This window comes from Epinephelus fuscoguttatus, linkage group LG21 (genome assembly GCF_011397635.1).
Source record: "Epinephelus fuscoguttatus linkage group LG21, E.fuscoguttatus.final_Chr_v1".
Taxonomy (NCBI): Eukaryota; Metazoa; Chordata; class Actinopteri; order Perciformes; family Serranidae; genus Epinephelus; species Epinephelus fuscoguttatus.
The window spans coordinates 31,945,651-31,965,754 of NC_064772.1; the positions used below are offsets into that span (position 1 = coordinate 31,945,651).

At 44.6% G+C, this 20,104-nt stretch overlaps 1 protein-coding gene across 3 annotated transcripts in view; it reads left to right on the top strand.

The window, feature by feature from the left end:
- The window catches only part of nrp1a (neuropilin 1a), a 72,878-nt gene that overhangs the window by 14,948 nt on the left and 37,826 nt on the right, over positions 1-20,104 (top strand). For all 3 annotated transcript variants that reach the window (XM_049564742.1, XM_049564744.1, XM_049564743.1), the window contains 2 exons: positions 6,665-6,846; positions 17,654-17,881. In XM_049564742.1, the coding sequence (XP_049420699.1) occupies positions 6,665-6,846; positions 17,654-17,881 (410 nt within the window). The remainder of the gene's footprint in view (positions 1-6,664; positions 6,847-17,653; positions 17,882-20,104) is intronic.

Sequence of the window (20,104 nt, forward strand, 5' to 3'; positions counted from 1 at the left end):
ATGATGTGTTGACACATTTTGTACAGTAACACAGGCTTTAAAGAAAGGAACATTTATCACTTGATTAATATTTAATTTGTCATTTTTAACTGGAGTATTGAAAAGACACAGCAGATAAATATTCAATAATGCAAAAATCAAGCTGACAATTGAATTTTAGGAAGATACTCTGGAGTCTAACAACCATTTACAACCATATTATATAATCAGCCATGTTTTATTCACATTTCATTTTTCTCTTGACTTTTTATTAGCTCAACAAGGAGACCATCTTTACTGTAAAATGTAAAATTGTCCCTCTTGGAGCAGCAGTCACAATAACGTCTGGATTCACTAGAACCAAAATTCAGTTTTAAACCATTCATTTTCTGTAACCGCTTATCCTCTTAGGGGTCACGAGCAGGCTGCAGCCTATCCCAGCTGACATTGGGTGAGAGGCAGGGTTCACCCTGGACAGGTCACCAGACTATCACAGGGCTGACACATAGAGACAGACAACCATTCACACTCACATTCACACCTACGGACAATTTAGAGTCACCAAACAAACAAAGAGATGTCCAACAAACACCGCCATACACCTGAGAGAGTGGTGTTTGCATCCCTTAAGATTATAAAGCCAATCCTTGTTCTTTTTTCCGAAACCTAACCATGTGTATGAAGGAAAACAACGTCAATTTGTGACAAATGACTGAAGTTAACAGCAACACATTTACTTTGTCCTTTGTTTAAACCACTTTACATGTATACAGTAGTGTTGTTGTGACTGATTTGTCACGCATCACAATTTTAATAATCAAAGTGTGCAGAACGGGAACACTGGAAACACGCACAGCTCTGCTTCGGCCCTGTGGGCATGTCACAGTGGCCCATGGGAACAGAAAGCAAGTCAGCTGAACATACTTGAGCTTCGCCAGGGTTCAGAGCGCAACGGGCCTTACATGTGAGGTGAGTTAGGGGGGATTTAGACAGCCTGCTAACAGTAGGAACTTTGTGGTTTTATTTCCCCTGCTTGTATTTAGCCCCCGCCCCCGCCCTCGCCTCTCCGTCCACTTCAGGGCAGTGTGAGACCGCTCTGTGCTGAACAGAAAGGATCCCCCCCTTGGGGCAGAACTCTCCCTCTGTCAGTCTGCGCCCATATCTCCAAATAAAGGATTATTGTGCGTGTTGCAGAGGGAGGGGGGATGCAATAATTGAGTCTAAATAGCCAAATTCATTAATTTGATTGTTGGCGACAGCAGATCTCTAGACAGTGTAATTAGGAAAGCTAATGGATGGAGGCACGCTAAATCCATCAATGCTAATGATAATTGCTGCTCAGGAAAGCGAATATGCTTTACAAACGTGTGGCCGAGGCCGCCGCAAAATCAGAACCAGCCGCCGCATCTAAAAATATGAGCGAGCTGAGTGTAACAGTGTGGGGGCAACACCCAAAATGGCCAGTCAGAGGGGTGCAGCTGGGCCGCCTGGACGGGGAGTATCCATCTTTTCATCCATCTTTAATTTTTTTTTTTTTTTTTATCTTCCATCATTCCATGTGGCAGCGTGGTGGTGAGCAAAGCAATCATGCCCTTCTCCCCCTCGCCGACAAGGAACCACTTCTGAACCCATCAGCTCTGATTGGTTGGTGGTTTGTCCCGCTGGGTGGGTTGCCACGTTCTGAGGCCTTCAACTCCTGCAGTAATTTTCTGTGGAACCAGAAGTGGAGACACGTCAATGGAGAGGGCGATCGCTGAAAGAAATCTGCTGATTTTTTTTCCAGCTTCATGGTTTCTGTTTTAACGATGACGTCTTGATCTTCAATAAAAATCTTTATGCTAGTAAGTCAATTAGGGTTAATGTTTTCAGCTGAGAGCGTTAAAATGTAGACCGGGTTTACTGCCCTGGTTTTCCGTTCCTTCGTGTCTGTCCAGGTGAGCTGATGCGAGCGTTGTTACAGGAAAGAGGGAACCTGTTATTCTAGTGCGGGTTAATGAATGTCACGTGCACAAGGGAGGCAGTATGGGAGGGAAGGTAGAGAAAGAGAGACCATTTTATTTCAGCGAGGTATGTCCCCTCCAGGCTTGTAAAAAGTCAGTTGAGGATCAGCGTGTCTTGTGCCCCCTTGTACAAACGTTAATGATGTTTTTCAGGAGCCCCAAGTGACAGTTTGTTAGCCGAGTCTCGTTAACACGTGAGGTCTCTGGAGTTTTCTGACAGCTCACGACAAAGTCCTTAAGTCCCCTAGGCCTCACAGAGCTGTCCCAGGCCCGTTGTTTGGGCCTTTCCACTTGTGTTACCCGGAGATGTTTTGACATGTTGTAGGTGACATGTTTTCGTGTGATAGCAGGTTATACTGTGACAGGCGCAGAAAGAGAAACGCCAGAGAAAAGCGTTGGGCGTTTGTTCTGTGCGCAGCTGAACCAAAGGGAGTAATAGCAAAGAAAGAGCTCTTGTTTTGGGGGTTTCCACGGCATACTTGAGCTTATAAATGGTCTGATTAAGAAATCCGACCAATTGTGTGAGGCTTATACAGTCTGTCATAGCGTTATTCCATTGCCTCAGATTGTATTGCTTTTATAGAACCATATCAAGCAGACATTTATAGAGGGAGGACAGATTGTTTCCATGGGAAAGCTTCAGGCAATATAACTGTTATATTGTTAGGCCGGTGGTTTGTCGCCTTCTCTTTGGCTTTGCAAGGAGGGCTAATGTTCTCGTTTGACACTAGCGGATTGCTTTCTCTCTGTGCCTGAAGAAAGAAGGCAGGCTAATACATTTGAGTCGGTGAAGCGAAGGTCGTTGAGAATTACATTCACCCCCTCCTCACCCGCCTCCCCCTCTCTTTTTTCCCTTTAATTTCCCCACTGGATTGGCAAACCGTTTTCACTATTAGCACTGTGGTAGGCAGCTCACTGTGCGTGTGTGATCGTCTGTGTGTGTGTGTCGAGGCGTGCTGGCAGGCCCACCCAGACCCAAAGCAGACGAGACAGATAAATAGGTGCACAGCTCAACTGGATTGTATTGTCATGAGGAATCGGAGCAACAACAGGAGTGATGCAACATACAAAAATCAGCACGCAGCCCACCTGAGAGGAGGGATCTAAGTTTAAATAGGAAGGTCAGGAGGACCACGAAACTGTGGGACCATCAGGCGCTGAAAAGTAGGTCATGTTCTTCTTTTATGATCCGAAATAGAGGTTGTTAACTGTCCCCCGTCGTCCCTATAGACTATCCGAGAAGCGAGTCCCCACAGGTGTTTAAAGCAATGGATTAGAGCTACATTTAACGCAGCTGGCAACAGGAGAGCCTTTCAGAGTCGTCAAACTGCCCCGCCAAGCGTTTGCCATAATGTCTTCCAGATGATAAGGGCCTGGATGGCTCTGTGTTAGCAGAGCAGAGCGTGTGGGCCCACTGGCGCAGAACCGCTGGAGTTCTGGCTGACACACCAGTCATTTAGGCACAAATAGAGACATTTGAGAAGAGGAGGTCTTCTCTCTCTCTTTCTTTCTTTCTCTCTCTCCTGCCTCGCACACAGAGCAAGCACAGCGAGGACCCCCAGGGTGTGTTCTCGCCTCCATCTGCATCCTCTCTCCCGCTGTGCTGCCTTTACGAGGGCCATCCAAGCTGATGATGATGCGCCAGAGTAAAAATGCAATAAACAGCTTTTCTGGAGGTGCGAGGAGTCGAAATAGAAACAAAAATAAGAGTGTGTCTCTTGTTTGGATGGTGAATAAGGGGTGCGTGAGGACAGGCGAGATGCAGACATCAGTTGACTGGCAACTGTTTGTGTGCACACACACGTACAAACACGCTGTACACAATATGCATAATGCTCTGAATGTACACACACGTTTGCACATATGTGGTGCATGTATACACACAAACAACAAACCCACTCAAACTCTCGCTCAGCTCCTTCAGCTGTACTGCAGCCTGCTCGTCTCTCCTTCTCAATGATGCATCTCAGCATCAATTTTTTAGGCGTCTGGCAATGCTCAGCTTTTGGCAGTTGGTGGGTGGAGCGGGATGGGGGGGTGTGGGGGGGCAGATAGCTGCAGAAACAGAGGCTCTGAGGTGAATTATAAGTCTGCTGATAGAACAGAGCAGGGCCACAGGAAGATTGATGCTCTCTGTTGTGAGCTGGGAACTGAGAGATGGAGAGGAGAGGAGAGGAGAGGAGAGGAGAGGAGAGGAGACAAAAGGGAAAAGGAAAGGAATTAAGAGAGGAAAGGAGAGGATTCAGGAAAGGAATCACAAAAGGAAAGGAAAGGAAAGGAAAGGAAAGAAGGGGAATCAAAAGGGAAAAGGAAAGGAATAAGGAGAGGAATCAAGAAAGGAGAGAAAAGGAAAATTGGGATAGGTATCAGGAAAGGAGATGGAATCACAGGGAAAAAGGAAAGGAGAGGAATCACATCAAGAGCCTTTCTTCCAGTAACAATAACTTTTCCTGCTGCGATTAAAGATCCCTTTTTGTAACTTTCACATCTTTCATCCTAAATATTTGCTCTGGTGACTAAACTACACCATGACATCGTTACAACAGACAGAAACCCGACCCCCGCTTCAGGGGAGCCCTTTAAAGCAAATTATGAGTAATTCCCCGGCCATTTAGCCTGGAAGGCGCGGGGGGGAATAACACTGTAAACACCACATGAAACTAGTATTTTTACTGCAGTGCAGCTGATAAAGGAGCTGAAACAAAGTGGTGCTTGTGTGAGCAGAGCTGGACTGTTGCCTCAGCTGGAGGTACAGAAGACAAACACAGAGGGATGAGACACAGACTACCTTTAACCCGGGACAGTAAAGATTTAAAGGGAAGGAGAAGAAGAAGAAGAGACACTTGATGCATGTTGACAGCTCCATATCACCTCAGATCACTCCATCCGAGCAGAAAGACGAGTGAAGTCATCCATCCACCGCACCTCCTCGCGGGACCCAATTTCAAGGAGTGCCACTTCTGTCCAGCTCCACATTTAGTTACACTCTGTTCTTCTCCCTCACCAGCCGACTCCCACCACTTGCTTTAATGTCTCACATATAAAAACCCAGCAGACACCCCTCCTCTCTGCCCCCACATCACCTCTGGTAGCTTGATTTCTGTTTCACAAAGTTTTTTAAACTCAAAGCAGGTGAAGGAAACCTTTTTCTTTTTAAAAAAGGTGGCAAAAGCTGCGTGTGGATACAAGTCAGGCCCTACCTGAGGGATTTAACGTCCCCAGGCCGTCATTCAAAGTGTAAATCGCCTTTTTGTGTGAAATCCTGTGCGTTAAGTGAATTCAGGATCGCTAAGGAGACGTGATGTTTTGACAGTAATTTGGGAATCAAGCAAAACTATGAAAATGGGGCCCTTTGCCCAGAAGGCACATACCTTCTCAGAGAGGGAGGAGACAGAAGAAGCATGTGTGCGACTGAATGTGCCGCACACCTGCTGCACATTATCCCAACATACATCAGATTTAATTCATGTAATTTACTGTGTGTGAGTTGCACTTTTTTTCTTCATCTGGTTTCTGATGAAGATGGAGGAGCGTCGCAGCAGGTCATCAGGGTTTGGGCAGGAATATGTTCGCTAAGTGGCCTGCTGAGCTGAAAACTTGGCGGTAAACGGGCGTTATGGGCAATTAGGAACTGTGGAAACCTGAACCCAAATCTGCTTTTGGAGCTGCGCTCGCCCCGTCACTCACAGTCAAAACACAGCGCGGAAAAGTCATCTGAACCATCATGCAAACTTACACACACACACGTGCAGGCACCAGAGTAAAAACCGCCATTCAAGTGCGTTTAACAAGTGCCTGAAAACACACACACTGATAACCAGAGGCTGTTTGGACCACCCTCGTCGGCCGGTCGCTCTAATTTCTCCTCAACCAGCTTAAGTTTCACATGCCAGATTCTGCGTGTGTGTGTGTGTGTGTGTGTGCGTCATGGCTCCTGTTCCCAGTCCTATTTCAAAGCTGTTTTCCTCCTCTAAACTCTGTGCCGACTCAATTAGGCGGCTGCTCCCTTCAGTGGCCGTGGGTCTGAAATTCCATTTGAATGTGATGTTTGTGTGTGTGTGGGGGTGTGTTCAACAGCTTTAACACCTGCTCTTTCTATACACCAGCCTGAGCCAAAGGCCAAGATATAATCACTTTACTTTCAATTCCTATTTTCTCTCATCCAAGAGGCACACACACACGCACACGCACACACACACACCCACACCCACACACACTGTCTGTTAGTGTTATCTAGTGGTTAAACAGGAGATAGACAACTGTTCAGCTCAAGTTCAGTAGTCAAAGCAGTTACGTAAAGCTGACCTCAGTGCTGCTGGGAGCACAAAACCTCTGCAGTGTGTGTGTGTGTGTGTGTGTGGTCGATATAATGAAAGCATAACCTGCCCACCTGTTCCCTGAGTTTTAACCTGAGACCTCATTAGTACACAGTGTTTTATTTCCACTACATTACCTGCACAATATGCTGTGTTGCTCTGTGTTCATGTGGTCCTCTGAGTATGTATCTATGTGTGTTTACCTCCGTGTGTGTGTGTGTGTGTGTGTGTGTGTCTTCATACATGCACATCATGAGTGTAATAACAGTGATATTTCTACAGGAACGGAGCAAAAACCTCAAGAGAAAAATACTGTTTTCCAAAGCACAGCGTGACGAGTGCCGCTTCCCTTTCTCTTGTCTTGTTCAGGTATGACTATGTGGAGGTGCGAGACGGTGTGGACGAGAGCGGTCAGCTAGTGGGGAAGTACTGCGGGAAGATCGCTCCCTCTCCGGTCGTCTCCTCCGGAAACCAGCTCTTCATCAAGTTCGTGTCTGACTACGAGACGCACGGAGCAGGTTTCTCCATCCGATATGAGATCTTCAAGACAGGTGAGTGGCCTGACACAGCTGCAGCTTCACTTCATCCCAACCATCTGAAATACAATCTGACGTGGCACAAATAATATTTAAAATATGGACCCACAAACACAACTTATATTATATTATGCAATTTTTATCATTAATATCAGCGTACTGGGCACAGGTCCAGGGACCTAAAGTTAGTTGGTCCTCTGGCCTTCAATGGCAACATGTTAAATGTCAAAGTAACACATACTGACCAGGAAGAGACTCAAAATAACCAGAAGACGACCACAAAAAGACACAAAACAACTACAAGGAGACATAAAATGACTACAAAGTGACACAAAACCAAAAGAGACACAAAATGACCTCATTAGGACACAAGATTACTCAAATGACTACAAAACCCCACAAACAGACACAAAATGACAAGAAAATGGACTCAAAGAGATGCAACACAACCAAAAAAAAGACACAAAACAACTAAAGAGAAACATAAAATGGCCATAAAGTGACAAAAAAACAAAAAAGACTTCAATAAGACAAATGATTATCTCATAGAGACCCAAACGAGAACAAAAACACACAAATAAGACACAAGGAGACACAAAATGACTTCAAACAGACAAACAGACACAGGATGACTATGAAGTGAAAAAAGATCCAAAAAAGACAAAAAGCTCAAAAAGACCTAATATTAGCTCAGAGAGACCCAAATGACTACAAAAACACACAAAAAGACAAAAAAAGACACAAAATTACCTCAACAAGATGCAAAATAACAATAAAGAGATGCAAAGCAACCAAAAAAGACAAAAAAAACCTGCACAAGGAGACATGAAATGACCACAAAGTGACAAAAAGACCAAAAAAAAAAAAGACACAAAATTACCTCAAAAAGACACACAGTTACCTTAGGGAGATGCAAATAACTCTCAGAAAACACAAAAAAACTACAATGAGATACAATTTGACTTAAAACAGACACAAAGTGATAAGGACAGAGACTCAAAATGACTACAAAGAGATCCAAAACAACCAAAAAAAGACACAAAACAACTAAAAGGAGACATAAAATGACTACAAAGTGACAAAAAAAACGAGAAAGAACACAAAATTACCTCAAAAAGACACAATATTACCTCAGAGAGACCCAAACAACTACAAAACAACCAAAAACAGACACAAAACAACGACAAGGAGACATAAAATGACTACAAAGTGACAAAAAGACCCCAAAAAGTCACAACATTACCTCACTGAGATACAAAATGACTTCAGTAAGACAAACAATAACCTCGGAGAGACGCAAAACAAACTACAAAAAAACACAATGAGACACAAAGACAGAGACTCACAATGAGCAGAGATGCAAAACAACTACAAGGAGACATAAAATGACTTCAAAGTGACAAAAAGACCAAAATAGACACAAAATGACTTCAGTAAGACAGAATATTACCTCGGAGAGATGCAAATGATACAAACACGACCAATAAAAGCCCACAAACTGACTGAGAAAAACAAGAAAATGCACAAACTTACCTCAAAGAGACACAAAACAACCAGACGGATACACAAAGCCACAAAAAGATGCATTACGGCTCCAAAGAGACGTAAAACCACCACAAAATCTATGCGTCTCGCTCCACTGTAAGAGGCCTTTAACATATCTGTGCCCAGGGGCCAACTGTCTCATAATCCACCCATGGTTTATATATTTATAGAATAAAGTGTGAGTTCTTGGTTTAAAGTTGGGGAAACACTGTTACGAGCTCAACATCACATGTAATTTCAATCTGATCTGTCTTTATCTGACACGATCACACATACGCAGTGCGATACAGTATGAAAGCTGGAGGAATAATTGTGATAAAGGGGCCAGAAAGAGCCTCTCTGTCTACTTTCATGGTTTGTTTGTGATTTAGTCAAGGCACCAGAGCATCAAATTATGCAGTCGCAATATGGCGAGCAATATGCTCCATTCAGAACCAGTGAATCATTGTCCCATATGTTCCATAATTGTTGCAGTTTTTATCTGGTGTGAATGATTGTACAGTGAGCAAGGGCGTCATTTGTTAAGCACTGATTCAACAAATGTTTCAAGCATTGGTTTATTGTCAGATGGCCATCCAACAGCAAGAGGATCAACCTGTCAGTGTGAACATAGACGAGCTGGTTGTGGAGAAAGTGAGCTGACGTGGGTGTAGGAAGTGCTTTCACTGTAGTGGTATCCAATCAGTTCGAGGTTCCTTCCTTAACATCAAGTCCTGTGAGTAATTTTAGTCAGGAATCATGTACTATAATCCATAAATAACCTCAGGGGATGTCTATCTTATCAGAACACAGCATCCCAGGAGGAAGAATTTCCTGTAGGTTGGCTGCCTTCCTTTGTTTGGATTGGAGGAAGGAGGAGGAGGAAGAGGAGGAGGACAGCACATATCTGGAGAGTGACTTGTAGGCAGACAGGTGCTACAGACTCCACTTTCATTAATTAACCTTAGCAGCAGTCTGTGGGACGGCCCCCCGTGACCTCGCAGACATGATGAATGTCCCTGCAAGGTCCCCTCCTTCCTTTTAATCTGGGCTAGTGTGTGTTTGTGCTGTTTGTGTGTCGGGCTTGTGCGTGTCACCATCACGGCGGGGCAGCTGGTGGAGTGTGGCTCCATTTACGAGATCAAAGCGACACTCCACCCCGACATACGCAAACTCATCCGCACGCGCTCCCTCGTTCCCCTTGAAATCGACTACATTCTTCCCGTGATTAGCTTGGTATTTCCCACTCTCATCTATTAGCCAGGACTGATTATAAATGAGGCGTGTTAGGGGCCCAGTGGCGATAGGGGAACTGCTGAGCACAGTCGCAGGGCGCTGAGATATGAGGAACTACGGATCTAGCAAGAAATATGAATAAGTGGATAGAGGAGAAGATGGAGAGTGAGGAGCTGGAGCTAGATGAGAATCTGTGCTTATAGAATCCAGAGGGGAATCAGGGCTGAGGGGAGAAGGAGGCAGCAGGGGCGCTGCTGCAGATTAAACCCAGGGCAGAGCTTTTTTGTCTGGGTGTTTTGCACCTAGCTCTGTCCCCCAGCGGAGAGGAGCACCATGGGTGTGCCGCCGCTCCCTTAGTGGATCCAGACCCTCGTTATGCTTTGAATTTAGTCCGTGTTTTGACTACTGCGGTGCTGCCTGCCGCCAAGAAGAGGGCTCTGAGATCAATTAACAGCCCTGTTTGTGAGAGCGAGAGAGAGAACCGAGCAGAAAGAGAGATTCAAAGCTAGCTGATTAGCACAGCTTATCAACAAGCAGGGTATTAGCTGGGAAAACATTGTGTTGGCTAACACATGTAACGTTAATGATGATACACAGATGCTCTGATAACGGATGGAGGAATGGGAGGCTGGCGCTCGTGCATGCCAATGAAGGGAAATGCAAAGAATGCTGGCTGTTTATCACCGTGATTATAGGCATGGGGATCACTGGAAGTCAACCTCAGGGGCTGGTACTGCCTTTCATCTGGGGTTACACACAAGCAAAGGTCACATGGAAGATAAATATTCCCACAAAGCAAACATGTGTAAACAAGAACTCCCCCAAGGGATCATAGGCTGACTCATATGAGTACATGTGCAGGTTTGCCCACTTAAGCTGTAAACTATGTAAATACACTTTCACACACTTCAACGTGCCGGCGTTTGGAGCCCTGGCTTTCATCAACAGTAGCCCGCGAAGTGTCTAATTGGAAGAGAACAGGTTGTTTTGCGGCTCTCTATGGCCGCTTCCACATCACTCTCTACCCCTCTCCACTCCTCAATCCCGTCCGACCATCTTAATTAGCATGGGCAATTTATTTTATAGCCTGCAAATTGGCAGGCTCGCTCTGCTGGCTGAAGTCTGGCAAGAGACAGGAAGATGGTGGGGGAGAAAGAGATAGAGGAGAGGGATGAATCGGGGAGTGTGGAATATTCGAGCTGATGGGAGCTCAAAGATTAGCAAGCTGGTTGTGTTTATGTGTGTCTCTGCGGAGGCCTTTGGCTTCCAGGCAGTAATAAAATGGTGAATAAAAAGAAGTTATGGCAAACTATGGCCTTGTCTTGATAAACAACCACCGGTTTGAACAAAAATCTGTAACGTCAGCCCCCGAAAGTCGTGATGAGGTGGGGTTACCCTCTTTTGCAGAGGACTGAACGCTGTGTTTATCCCATCATCTGACAGCATCTCACTTAAAATCCTCAAATGTTTCTGGAGAGATCCGTCCTCTTAAGTACCCGTGCACGCACATGCGCACATGCACAACATATGTTTTCTTTTAACAGCTCTGCAGTTAGCTTAGAGCCACATCAATGCTGGCCGAGGGCCGATTGAAGTGGGCGAGGAGGCAGAGATAGTGCCACTGGTAGTAACCCCCCGCCCGCCTCCCCACACACACACACACACAAACACAAACACACACACAACCTCATCTCTGTCTCCTTGCAATTACTCAGCAGAATGACTGAGCCTATTAGACAGAGGCCTGTGATGTTCGTCTTCACACTCAAAAGCACAGTGTTTCCAGGCAGAAGCCCTGTTTATCATGTCACTGTCATGCGGGCACTTTGACTGTAAGCGCACACCTGTGAAAACACTTTCAAGGTGTGTGTGTGGGGGGGGGGGGGGGGGCTTAATAGGGGGCACATTCTGCTTTCATGGACAGCACGCCCTGATGGCATAGGTCACATCTGGTATGGAGACATACTGTCATCACACACACACACACACGCCGCCCTCATGAAAACCTAAGACAACAAATGTCTTTAAGGGGAGCCAGAGGGAGACTGTAACCCCCTCCCGTACCCCCCTTACTCCTCTTACCCTCCATCCCATCACCTCCATGCCAACCCTCAAGCAACGTCACAGGCGCAGGCAACACGCAGCCCAGTCGCCAGAAGAAAAAGCTGGCATTGTACTTGACTCCAAACCACAGATAAGTTACATTTGTACGTTTCATTTGTATCATATTTCTGAAGTGACGGAGTATATGAGCTGACGATATCATGTGGAGGTGGAGGGGATGGGTGACACCTAGGCGAGAGATGCCTGCTAAGCTACAGACCGCTGTTTGAGACCACCAAACAAACCAGTTGTGTTTTAACAAGTCATAACTGTTTCCAGCAGCTTTTTAGCCACCAAATGCGGATGTTTTTTAGCGACCCATCTGTTGTTTTTTTTTTCAACGGGGCTAGTGCCATGAAAAGCGGTCGTTTTTTACCAAGACATCACTGTGATTTCTGCTGGAATATTGTAACAAAAAGCAGTTGTTTTTTACAGAGACGTCATTGCATTTCAAGCTGGGTTAGTGCCACATAAAGCAGTTGTTTTACCGAGACATCGCTGCGTATCCTGCTGGGATAGTGCCACAAAAAGTGGTTGTTTCTTACAGAGATGTCCCTGCATTTCCAGCCGGGCTACTGCCATGAAAAGCGGTATTTTTTTACAGAGACATCGCTGCGTTTTCTACCGGGATAGTGCCAAAAAATATTTGTATTTACTGAGACATTGCTGTGTTTCCCTCCAGGATAGTGCCACTAAAAGCAATTGTTTTTTACAGAGACGTCACTGCATTTCCAGCTGGAATAGTGCCAAAAAAAGTATTTGTATTTACTGAGACATCGCTGCGTTCCCTGCCAGGATAGGGCCACTAAAAGCGGTTGTTTTTTTACTGAGACGTCACTGCATTTCCAGCGGGGATAGTGCCAAAAAAAAACATACTCGTATTTACTGTGTTTCCCTCCCGGAAAGTGGCAAGAAAAGTGGTTGTTTTTTTTTTGTTTTTTTCAAAGACATCTCTGCATTTCCAGCGGGGATTGTGACATCAAATCTGAATATTTTAAGCCAAAACACGACCTTTTCTCAACCATGTCTAAGTAGTTTTTATGCCTAAACCTAATCACATGTTAACCACAACATTATTAAAACATAAACAGGTATAAAGTTTCAATGTATCTGCTACATAATAACATGCAAATGCAACCTATCCGTGGTTTGCAGAAACGCACAATGGCAAAACTTTTCTACCAATTGGGTTGCGATTTACTAAATACCATGTCAGCTGTGCAGGGCCTCAGGGCGTGTGTGTGTGTATGGGCAAACGTAAACCTGCCTTTCCATCTGTTTTATTGACTGACACTCCACAGGCTTCAGGTTAATGTTTGATTTAGTGTCGAAAGAGTTAATTCTCCACCGTCGATTAACCCCTCTGTCAGAGTGGCATGAGGACAGAGTGAAGGGGAGGGGAGGTTTGGAGGGGGTGGTGGCAGTAATGGGGGGTGGAGGGTTGTGAACTGGGCTAATGATCAGCCAGAGAGCAACGTGGAACATAAACAGTGGTGATTTACTTAGTGGTCCAAGAACAACACCTTCAGCCCCTATGGCTCCGGCCTGTAATAACCCATACTGAGGAGAGAGGGAGATGAATGGATGGAAAAAGCGAGAGAATTGGGGGAAAGCAACACAGAGACAGATTTAAAAATGAAAATAGCAAGAGGCTGTCACATTTAACGCCTGTTCCTTGGCACAATGTTGTTCTAATGATTAACGCCCAGTCTGCTCTCAGCACTTAAAGCAACAGCTTAATAGAGACGTAGAGGACAAGTCATCAGGGAGACTAACAGTAGAAAGGCGCCCTGCTCCCTTAATGTTGAAACCATATTTATTTAAGATTTATATCAATTGCTAACACTTGCAAAGATTGAAATCAGATCCCCATTAAATATCATTTTGTCAGCTGCAGCTTGTCCTGTTGAACAAACTCTAATCAGTCAGCGAGCAGCGAGTCAGAGTGACATTTGTTTACTCCCCCGTCCAGACGAGAAGGGCTCAACATAAACGAGAGTTAAAGGAATCCATTACTGCCGGCAGTAAATGTTTGAGCGCCTGGTTAGAGGTTGCCGGTAAATGTACCGTGTGTTCAAGGTTACTTCTTTTTCTCTCCCAACTTCCTGTCGTAAATTCAGGTGTTTGTTTAAAAGCAGCGGCTGGACTATTGGCTCTAACTGTTTTATCTCAGATGGAATAGGACAGCCTGTGTGTGTGTGTGTGTTCCCTGTTAGCCTCACCTGAGTCAAACCTGTCACAGTTACAAAACCCTTTCCTATTTCAACCCCCTTTCATATAGATCAATCCTCAGCGATGGAACAAGGGAGAGACAGAGTGAGAAAAGGGGTGGGGAGTTAGCATGTGGCTGACAATGGGATATATTTGTCTCCTGAAGCTCCTTGTCAACACAGATGCGCGCACACACACCATACGCCGCCACAGAAAAAAGCATCACCGCTATCACTGGATGCCTCACATGCGCGACATCAGCACAAAGCATCCTGGGTGTAGCGAGGGGAGCTGGCGACGGAAGCCCTCCCATGTGGAGGCGCTAGATAAAAGAGATCTGTTGGATGATTATCTCGCCAGTGGGACCGACCAGAGCGCTCTGTCTTCTCTCGCCACTCTATTTTGTTTGTGATGTCTTCGCTCTGTCCTTTTCTTGAGCGGGTAGAAACGCAGCCAGGCACACAAAAGCTGACAATAGGGGAGTTTGTCCTTGGCTCGGCCTCAGTCAGGGAAATAAAGGAAGAGCACAGAAGCAGGAGGGCCTGATGCTGATGGGGAGATATGTTAAGTAAACAGGGAATAAACACCAATACATAGTTTTAAGCACTACCCTACAGCTCACAAATGCATGCATTAAATAAGATGTGGCCAAATTGTATGACTGAACTTATCACTGAGAAAGTATTGCAATGCACCAACTGATTGGCTGATGACTGAAATCAGATGTCACAAAATGTGCCACACGATGGCTCACGTCATTGACAGCAGCACAAACAGTGAGTACTGTCAGAGTCGTTGCAACCTGTTCTCAAAAGTTGTGATTCATTCATTCTGCACATGGTTTGAAAGCTACTGTGTTAAACTAACTGGCAGACTGAGGTGACTCACCAAATCTGTGTTAATCATGGACTTGATAAGTAGCTCAAAAATGTAGCATAACAAAGGTAATGCTAACTGTTTCATGTAAGTGGATGGAAGATGCTAAATGCACCTAGCTTCTTAGTCTGGAAAGTATAACTCAATATAAAGACAAGTATGAGTGGTCTACCCAAGTCTGCTAGTAGTCGAGATAACTAGCAGACTACTGGGGTAGTGGATAATAAGCTCAAGTTTCACATAGACAAGCTAATGCTAACCATTTCAAGTTAGTAAATGGAAAATGCTAAAATGATTAGCGCCATATTCCAGTTGGTGTTCTAACCTATTCTAAGGGTGCTTTCACACCTGCCCTGTTTGGTTCACGTCAGTCAAACTCAAGTTCTTTAGCCCCCTAAGTGCGGTTTGTTTGGGCAGGTGTGAACACAGCAATCACACTCAGGTGCGCACCAGAACAACTGGACTGAAACCTTCTTGAAGAGGTGGTCTGGAGCCGCGGCTCGTTTTCAAACTGTATGGTTTGACTAAAATGAACAATGACAGCAATATAGTCCACGATGAGCAGCGCTAAAATCAACCTGCGTAGTTGTCCCTCCATTGTGACATTAGAAAGTGTCACATTTATCTTGCAAGTGTACTCTTCTTCAACGATTGCTTTACTTCCTGGATTTTTCCCACATGGAAATTCTGACCAATCAAGAGCAGCTTTCTCACACAAGGCATTTGATCTGGTCCTCTTGTAAATGCTGCCGTGAGAACACGAACCAACTCTAGGCAATTATACAACTTTGGGACAAAATTAGTCCCTGATTCAGACAACAAACTTTTTTTGAGCTAGGTTTACTCAAATTTGGATGCTTAATGAGATGCTTGTTTTTAATATCATATATACATTTTTACTGTTTTAACTTCAGGTTTCCAGTGGCTTTAAAGAAAAGCTCCACATATGTTTGTGTATGCTGTTAATTATAGTTATATATATAGTTATACAACATAAATCAAAAATCAGCAAGTCAAACTTCAAAGATCAAAATCGTCCAAATAAAATGCCACCGTTGCATCTCTCAATATTATAGAGCATCATGCATCAGTCGAGGCATTATGTTCTTTTCAGTGACAGTCTATTGCCTGGATTTTAACAGGTTTTCAGAGTGAACCATTCCCAAAGACCAAATCTGTTCTGGTCAACTGCTGAGCTGAGATAAGGGTCATGGTGGAGGCTGATGAAATGGATGGAGAGTGGCGTTCTGAGCCAATATCCACAGGAAATTCAGCACCCTGACCCGAATTGCACTTTGGATACTCCAACTGTCTCAAGCACTCAGGGACTCATGTGCACCTTTTTCAAAAAAGTGGCTCGCATGTGTAGTTTTTTCCCCCCTCCCCAAAAAACTGTCTGACATTTCTCCCAAATACAGTGAGGTAAAGTGCAGAACTGCAGCATCCAGCAGCCCTCTCATCTCGCCGAACACTCTCTCTCTCTCGACAAAATCTCTCCATTTTCTGGGGGTAAATACGAGGGGAAGCTGTGAAATTAATGGCGCCCACTGTTCTTGAAAGCCACACTTTAGCGGCAGCACTAAATGTCAGCTCTCTTTAGAGTCAAAACGCCGCTCGCCGTGGCTTTCAACTTGGAGAGAGAAAAATCAACATGGCTCTCCCTCCCTTCACTCACTCCATTGGTGGACAGGCTGAAGTAGGCCTGATGGTCCTGAATTAGGGGCCCAGCAAGAAGCCTGAGTGACAGTGGAAAAAAGCAGTTTGCCACATTTATTTAAGCTACGATGACTGTAGCACGGAGGCTCTATCTAGCGATAACTCCCTGCAATTTTGGTTTCGATCGGCCCCATCTGCGCCCATCATGCCGCCTGTCAGACTAGCATGAAAATGACATTATCCTGTGCACATTTCTGCCACTAATGGCTCCAAATAATTGCCCTGGATGACAGTAGTTCTCTTTTTTCTGAGTTGTATGTGTGTGTTTGTGTGGAGCAAGGCTTGGTAACAATCTGGCCCAGAGCTTGAGCACACACAGTGAGCATGTCTTAATGTCTCTTTCTATCACTCTCTTTAAAAAATAAATAAATAAAATCCGGCAGATGTTAGCGTCATTTTTTTTTTATCACATGTCACTCATTCTTAAATCATAATCTTGTGCTCATGATGCTCTGAGAAGTGGCTAACATGGGAAATGTGTTAATGCTCCTCATCAGCTGAAAGGCAGCTCTCCGGGGAGCTGTGAATAAATATTTTGACTTTCCCTTGTGTAAAATTGTGTTTAAGTGTGCGTGTCTGTGTGTTGATGTATGCGCAGTCATTGCCCTCGTCTTCCATCACTGACGCTGTAATTTTGCCTGAGCACCTCTCATATGTTTCACAGACGTCTCCTGATGAGTGTGTGTAGCTGTGTGTGCGTGTGTGAGAGGAAGAAAGACAGGCTTTTGCACCATGAATCAAGCTGTTTATTCACCGCTCCCCGATTCTGGTGATTGAGGCCTTTCACTAATGTTTACTCTCACAGTCCAGATGTTCCAGGAGTAACAGATTCATCACACATACACAGTGATGAAGAAATATGATGTTGTGCCCATGAGGGATTGAAAAAGAAGGCAGAGAACCACATAGCGGAGGGTTGAGAGACCCAGATGTTGCCTCTTGTGAATAGAAGAACCATCAAGGTGGTCTCTCGTCTGCGGACTGTAAACTCTCCTTCACTCAATAGACCAGCTGGGAGGCAGAGCTTCTCAATACCTGCCACACAAAGCCACCCAAAACACATCACTTAACCAAAGTCATTCAGAAGGATCACCCCCACCCTTTCCTTTGTCCTCAGTATTGTCTCGTCTTCTCACTTCTCGTTTCCTCCCTGCAGGTCCTGAGTGCTCCAGGAACTTCACCTCCAACAGCGGTGTCATAAAGTCGCCAGGCTTCCCGGAGAAATACCCCAACAACCTGGACTGCACTTTCATGATCTTCGCCCCAAGGATGTCCGAGATCATCTTGGAGTTCGAGAGCTTTGAGCTGGAGCCCGACCCGACGCCCCCTACTGGTGTTTTCTGCCGTTATGACAGACTAGAGATCTGGGATGGCTTCCCTGGAGGTGAGCAAGCAGTGCTGGTTGAAGAGGAGCGATTATGCTCATTTTCAGCGATTTTTGGTTTCTGCTAGCACATGTTTACATGCTGTCATGGTCAAAAGGATGTTATTTTCCTCATGTCTGTGATGGAACATCTGTATTCACCCTCTGTCTGAGATGCTCCATTTTAGCACCTGTCTCTTTAAGTCTCCTCTCTCCTGAAAAAAGCCCAGTCTTGTTTTGATTGGTTAGTGTTTCTGGGTGTTCTGTCTCTTGGCCATCACTGCAGTTGGGAAATGACTGTAATAGAGACTAGTGGCACTTTTTACCATGAAAAGACATCAATAAAAGCTTCCAAGCCCAACCCAACCATGGTTCGAAATCAGGGAGAAATAAGACGTTAGGATGTAGCTACATGTAGCAGTGATCTTGCAGCTGGGGAATGACTGTTAAGGAGTATAGCAGCACTTTCAGCCATAAAAAATACCAAAGCTTCTAAACACAACCAGACTGTTTCCAGCGGTAACATGATCTGAAATAAGGGAGAAATTCACAACATTGGCAACCACATTTACATGTATCCCTTCCATTAGCATGTAGCTACATGTAGCAGTGTTCTTGCAGCTAGTGAATGACTGTAACGGAGAATAGCAGCACTTTCTACTGTGAAAAAATAACCACTAAAAGCTTTTAGATACAAGCAAACATGTTACAGTGGGAATATGATCCAAAATCAGGAAGAAATGTACAACATTGGCAACCACTTTACATGTTTCCCTGATTTTAGCATGTAGCTACATGTAGCAGTGTTCTTGCAGCTGGGGAATGACTATAACGGAAAATAGTGGCTCTGTCCACTGTTGAAAAATCACCAATTAAAGCTTTTTAACACAACCCGACATCTTACAGTGGGAATATAATCCATAATCAGAGAGAAATTTACAACATCAGCAACCACGTTTACATGTTTCCCTGAGGTTAGCATGTAGCTACATGTAGCAGTGTAGACTACATAATGTAAACACTTGCAGTAACATGCCTGGAGCAGTTCCCATATAAAGAAATGGAGCACACTATGACATCATACTGTAGCCAGAGTAGAAAAAAACTGTTGGAGTCCTCAGAACGGTCTTCAGCCTGAGGTTTCCGTTAACCTCGTTAATCGAGACTTTTCTTTTGTTTAATTCTTTCGTTATAAAACTATTAATAGACAGAAGAGCAAAATAGGTCCCCTTTAAGCCTGAACTGTAGATGAACTTTTGTATCTGTAATTTAAAGAAAGACAAAAAAAAGCACTCTATTGTAGTTTTTTTTGGTCAATATTACTGTTTGCTTTTAATTTCTTAAACTATTAGAAAAAAACACTACTAAAAAAAGTAATTAAAATGTGCTGAGAAACGCGTCAACCTGTAGTGGGTAAGAGCAAAAGATGGTGAGGGGAGAGGTGGTTTCAGCTTCACTTCTCACTACTTTGTTTCAGAGGAAATAAACATGATGGCATTATCCGGGCCAGTGGGCTAACTGCTTTAACCAGACTTGGCAAGTGTCCAAGAGTCTGTCGTCATGAGCGTTTCACTTCGTCATCGCTCAACGCCAAACACTTCCTGATCACACCCGCCCTTCTTTCTTCTGCTAGCCACATTGATTTGTGAGTGTTTGTACGTTTGGGAATTTGAGGTCTAGTCTCGGCTGTGATATTTAACTTGTTGCATCTCTGACGCATAAAAAGCACAATTTGTTGTTGCAGGAAATGACTATGAAAGGAATTTCCTGTGGAAGTTTCCTTATGTTTCCCACAAGAGAGAATTTGAACTGAACCAGCTTGGCCAACATCTCCTGGTCGCGGGGTTGAGCAAAGGCCCGCAGCTCACACTTAGATTCAGACACACAATAAAATATTGCCATAAAATAGCATTCTCAAATCCATCTAAAAAATCAGCAGGTGAGAGACGGAGTGAGAGGGGGCGCACTGTTCAAAGCAATGCCTCCATGGCCCGAGATGAGCCTTTGAACTCAGCGAGCGAAATCACCTCTTGAAGTTTGCAGTTTTTCTCCTGGCTATTCCAACGCAGGGTGCAGACAAGATGAAAGCTTTTCTCACCCATCAGTGGCTGAAAATTGAAAGAATTTGATCTAGTAGCATTCAGCCTGGTGCACATCAGTATTCTCTTGCTGGGCCGCTCCAAGTGATAAGGTTGAAGTGTAAATCGCAGCGTCTTTTCAAGTGAGTTTACTTGAAGTCCAATA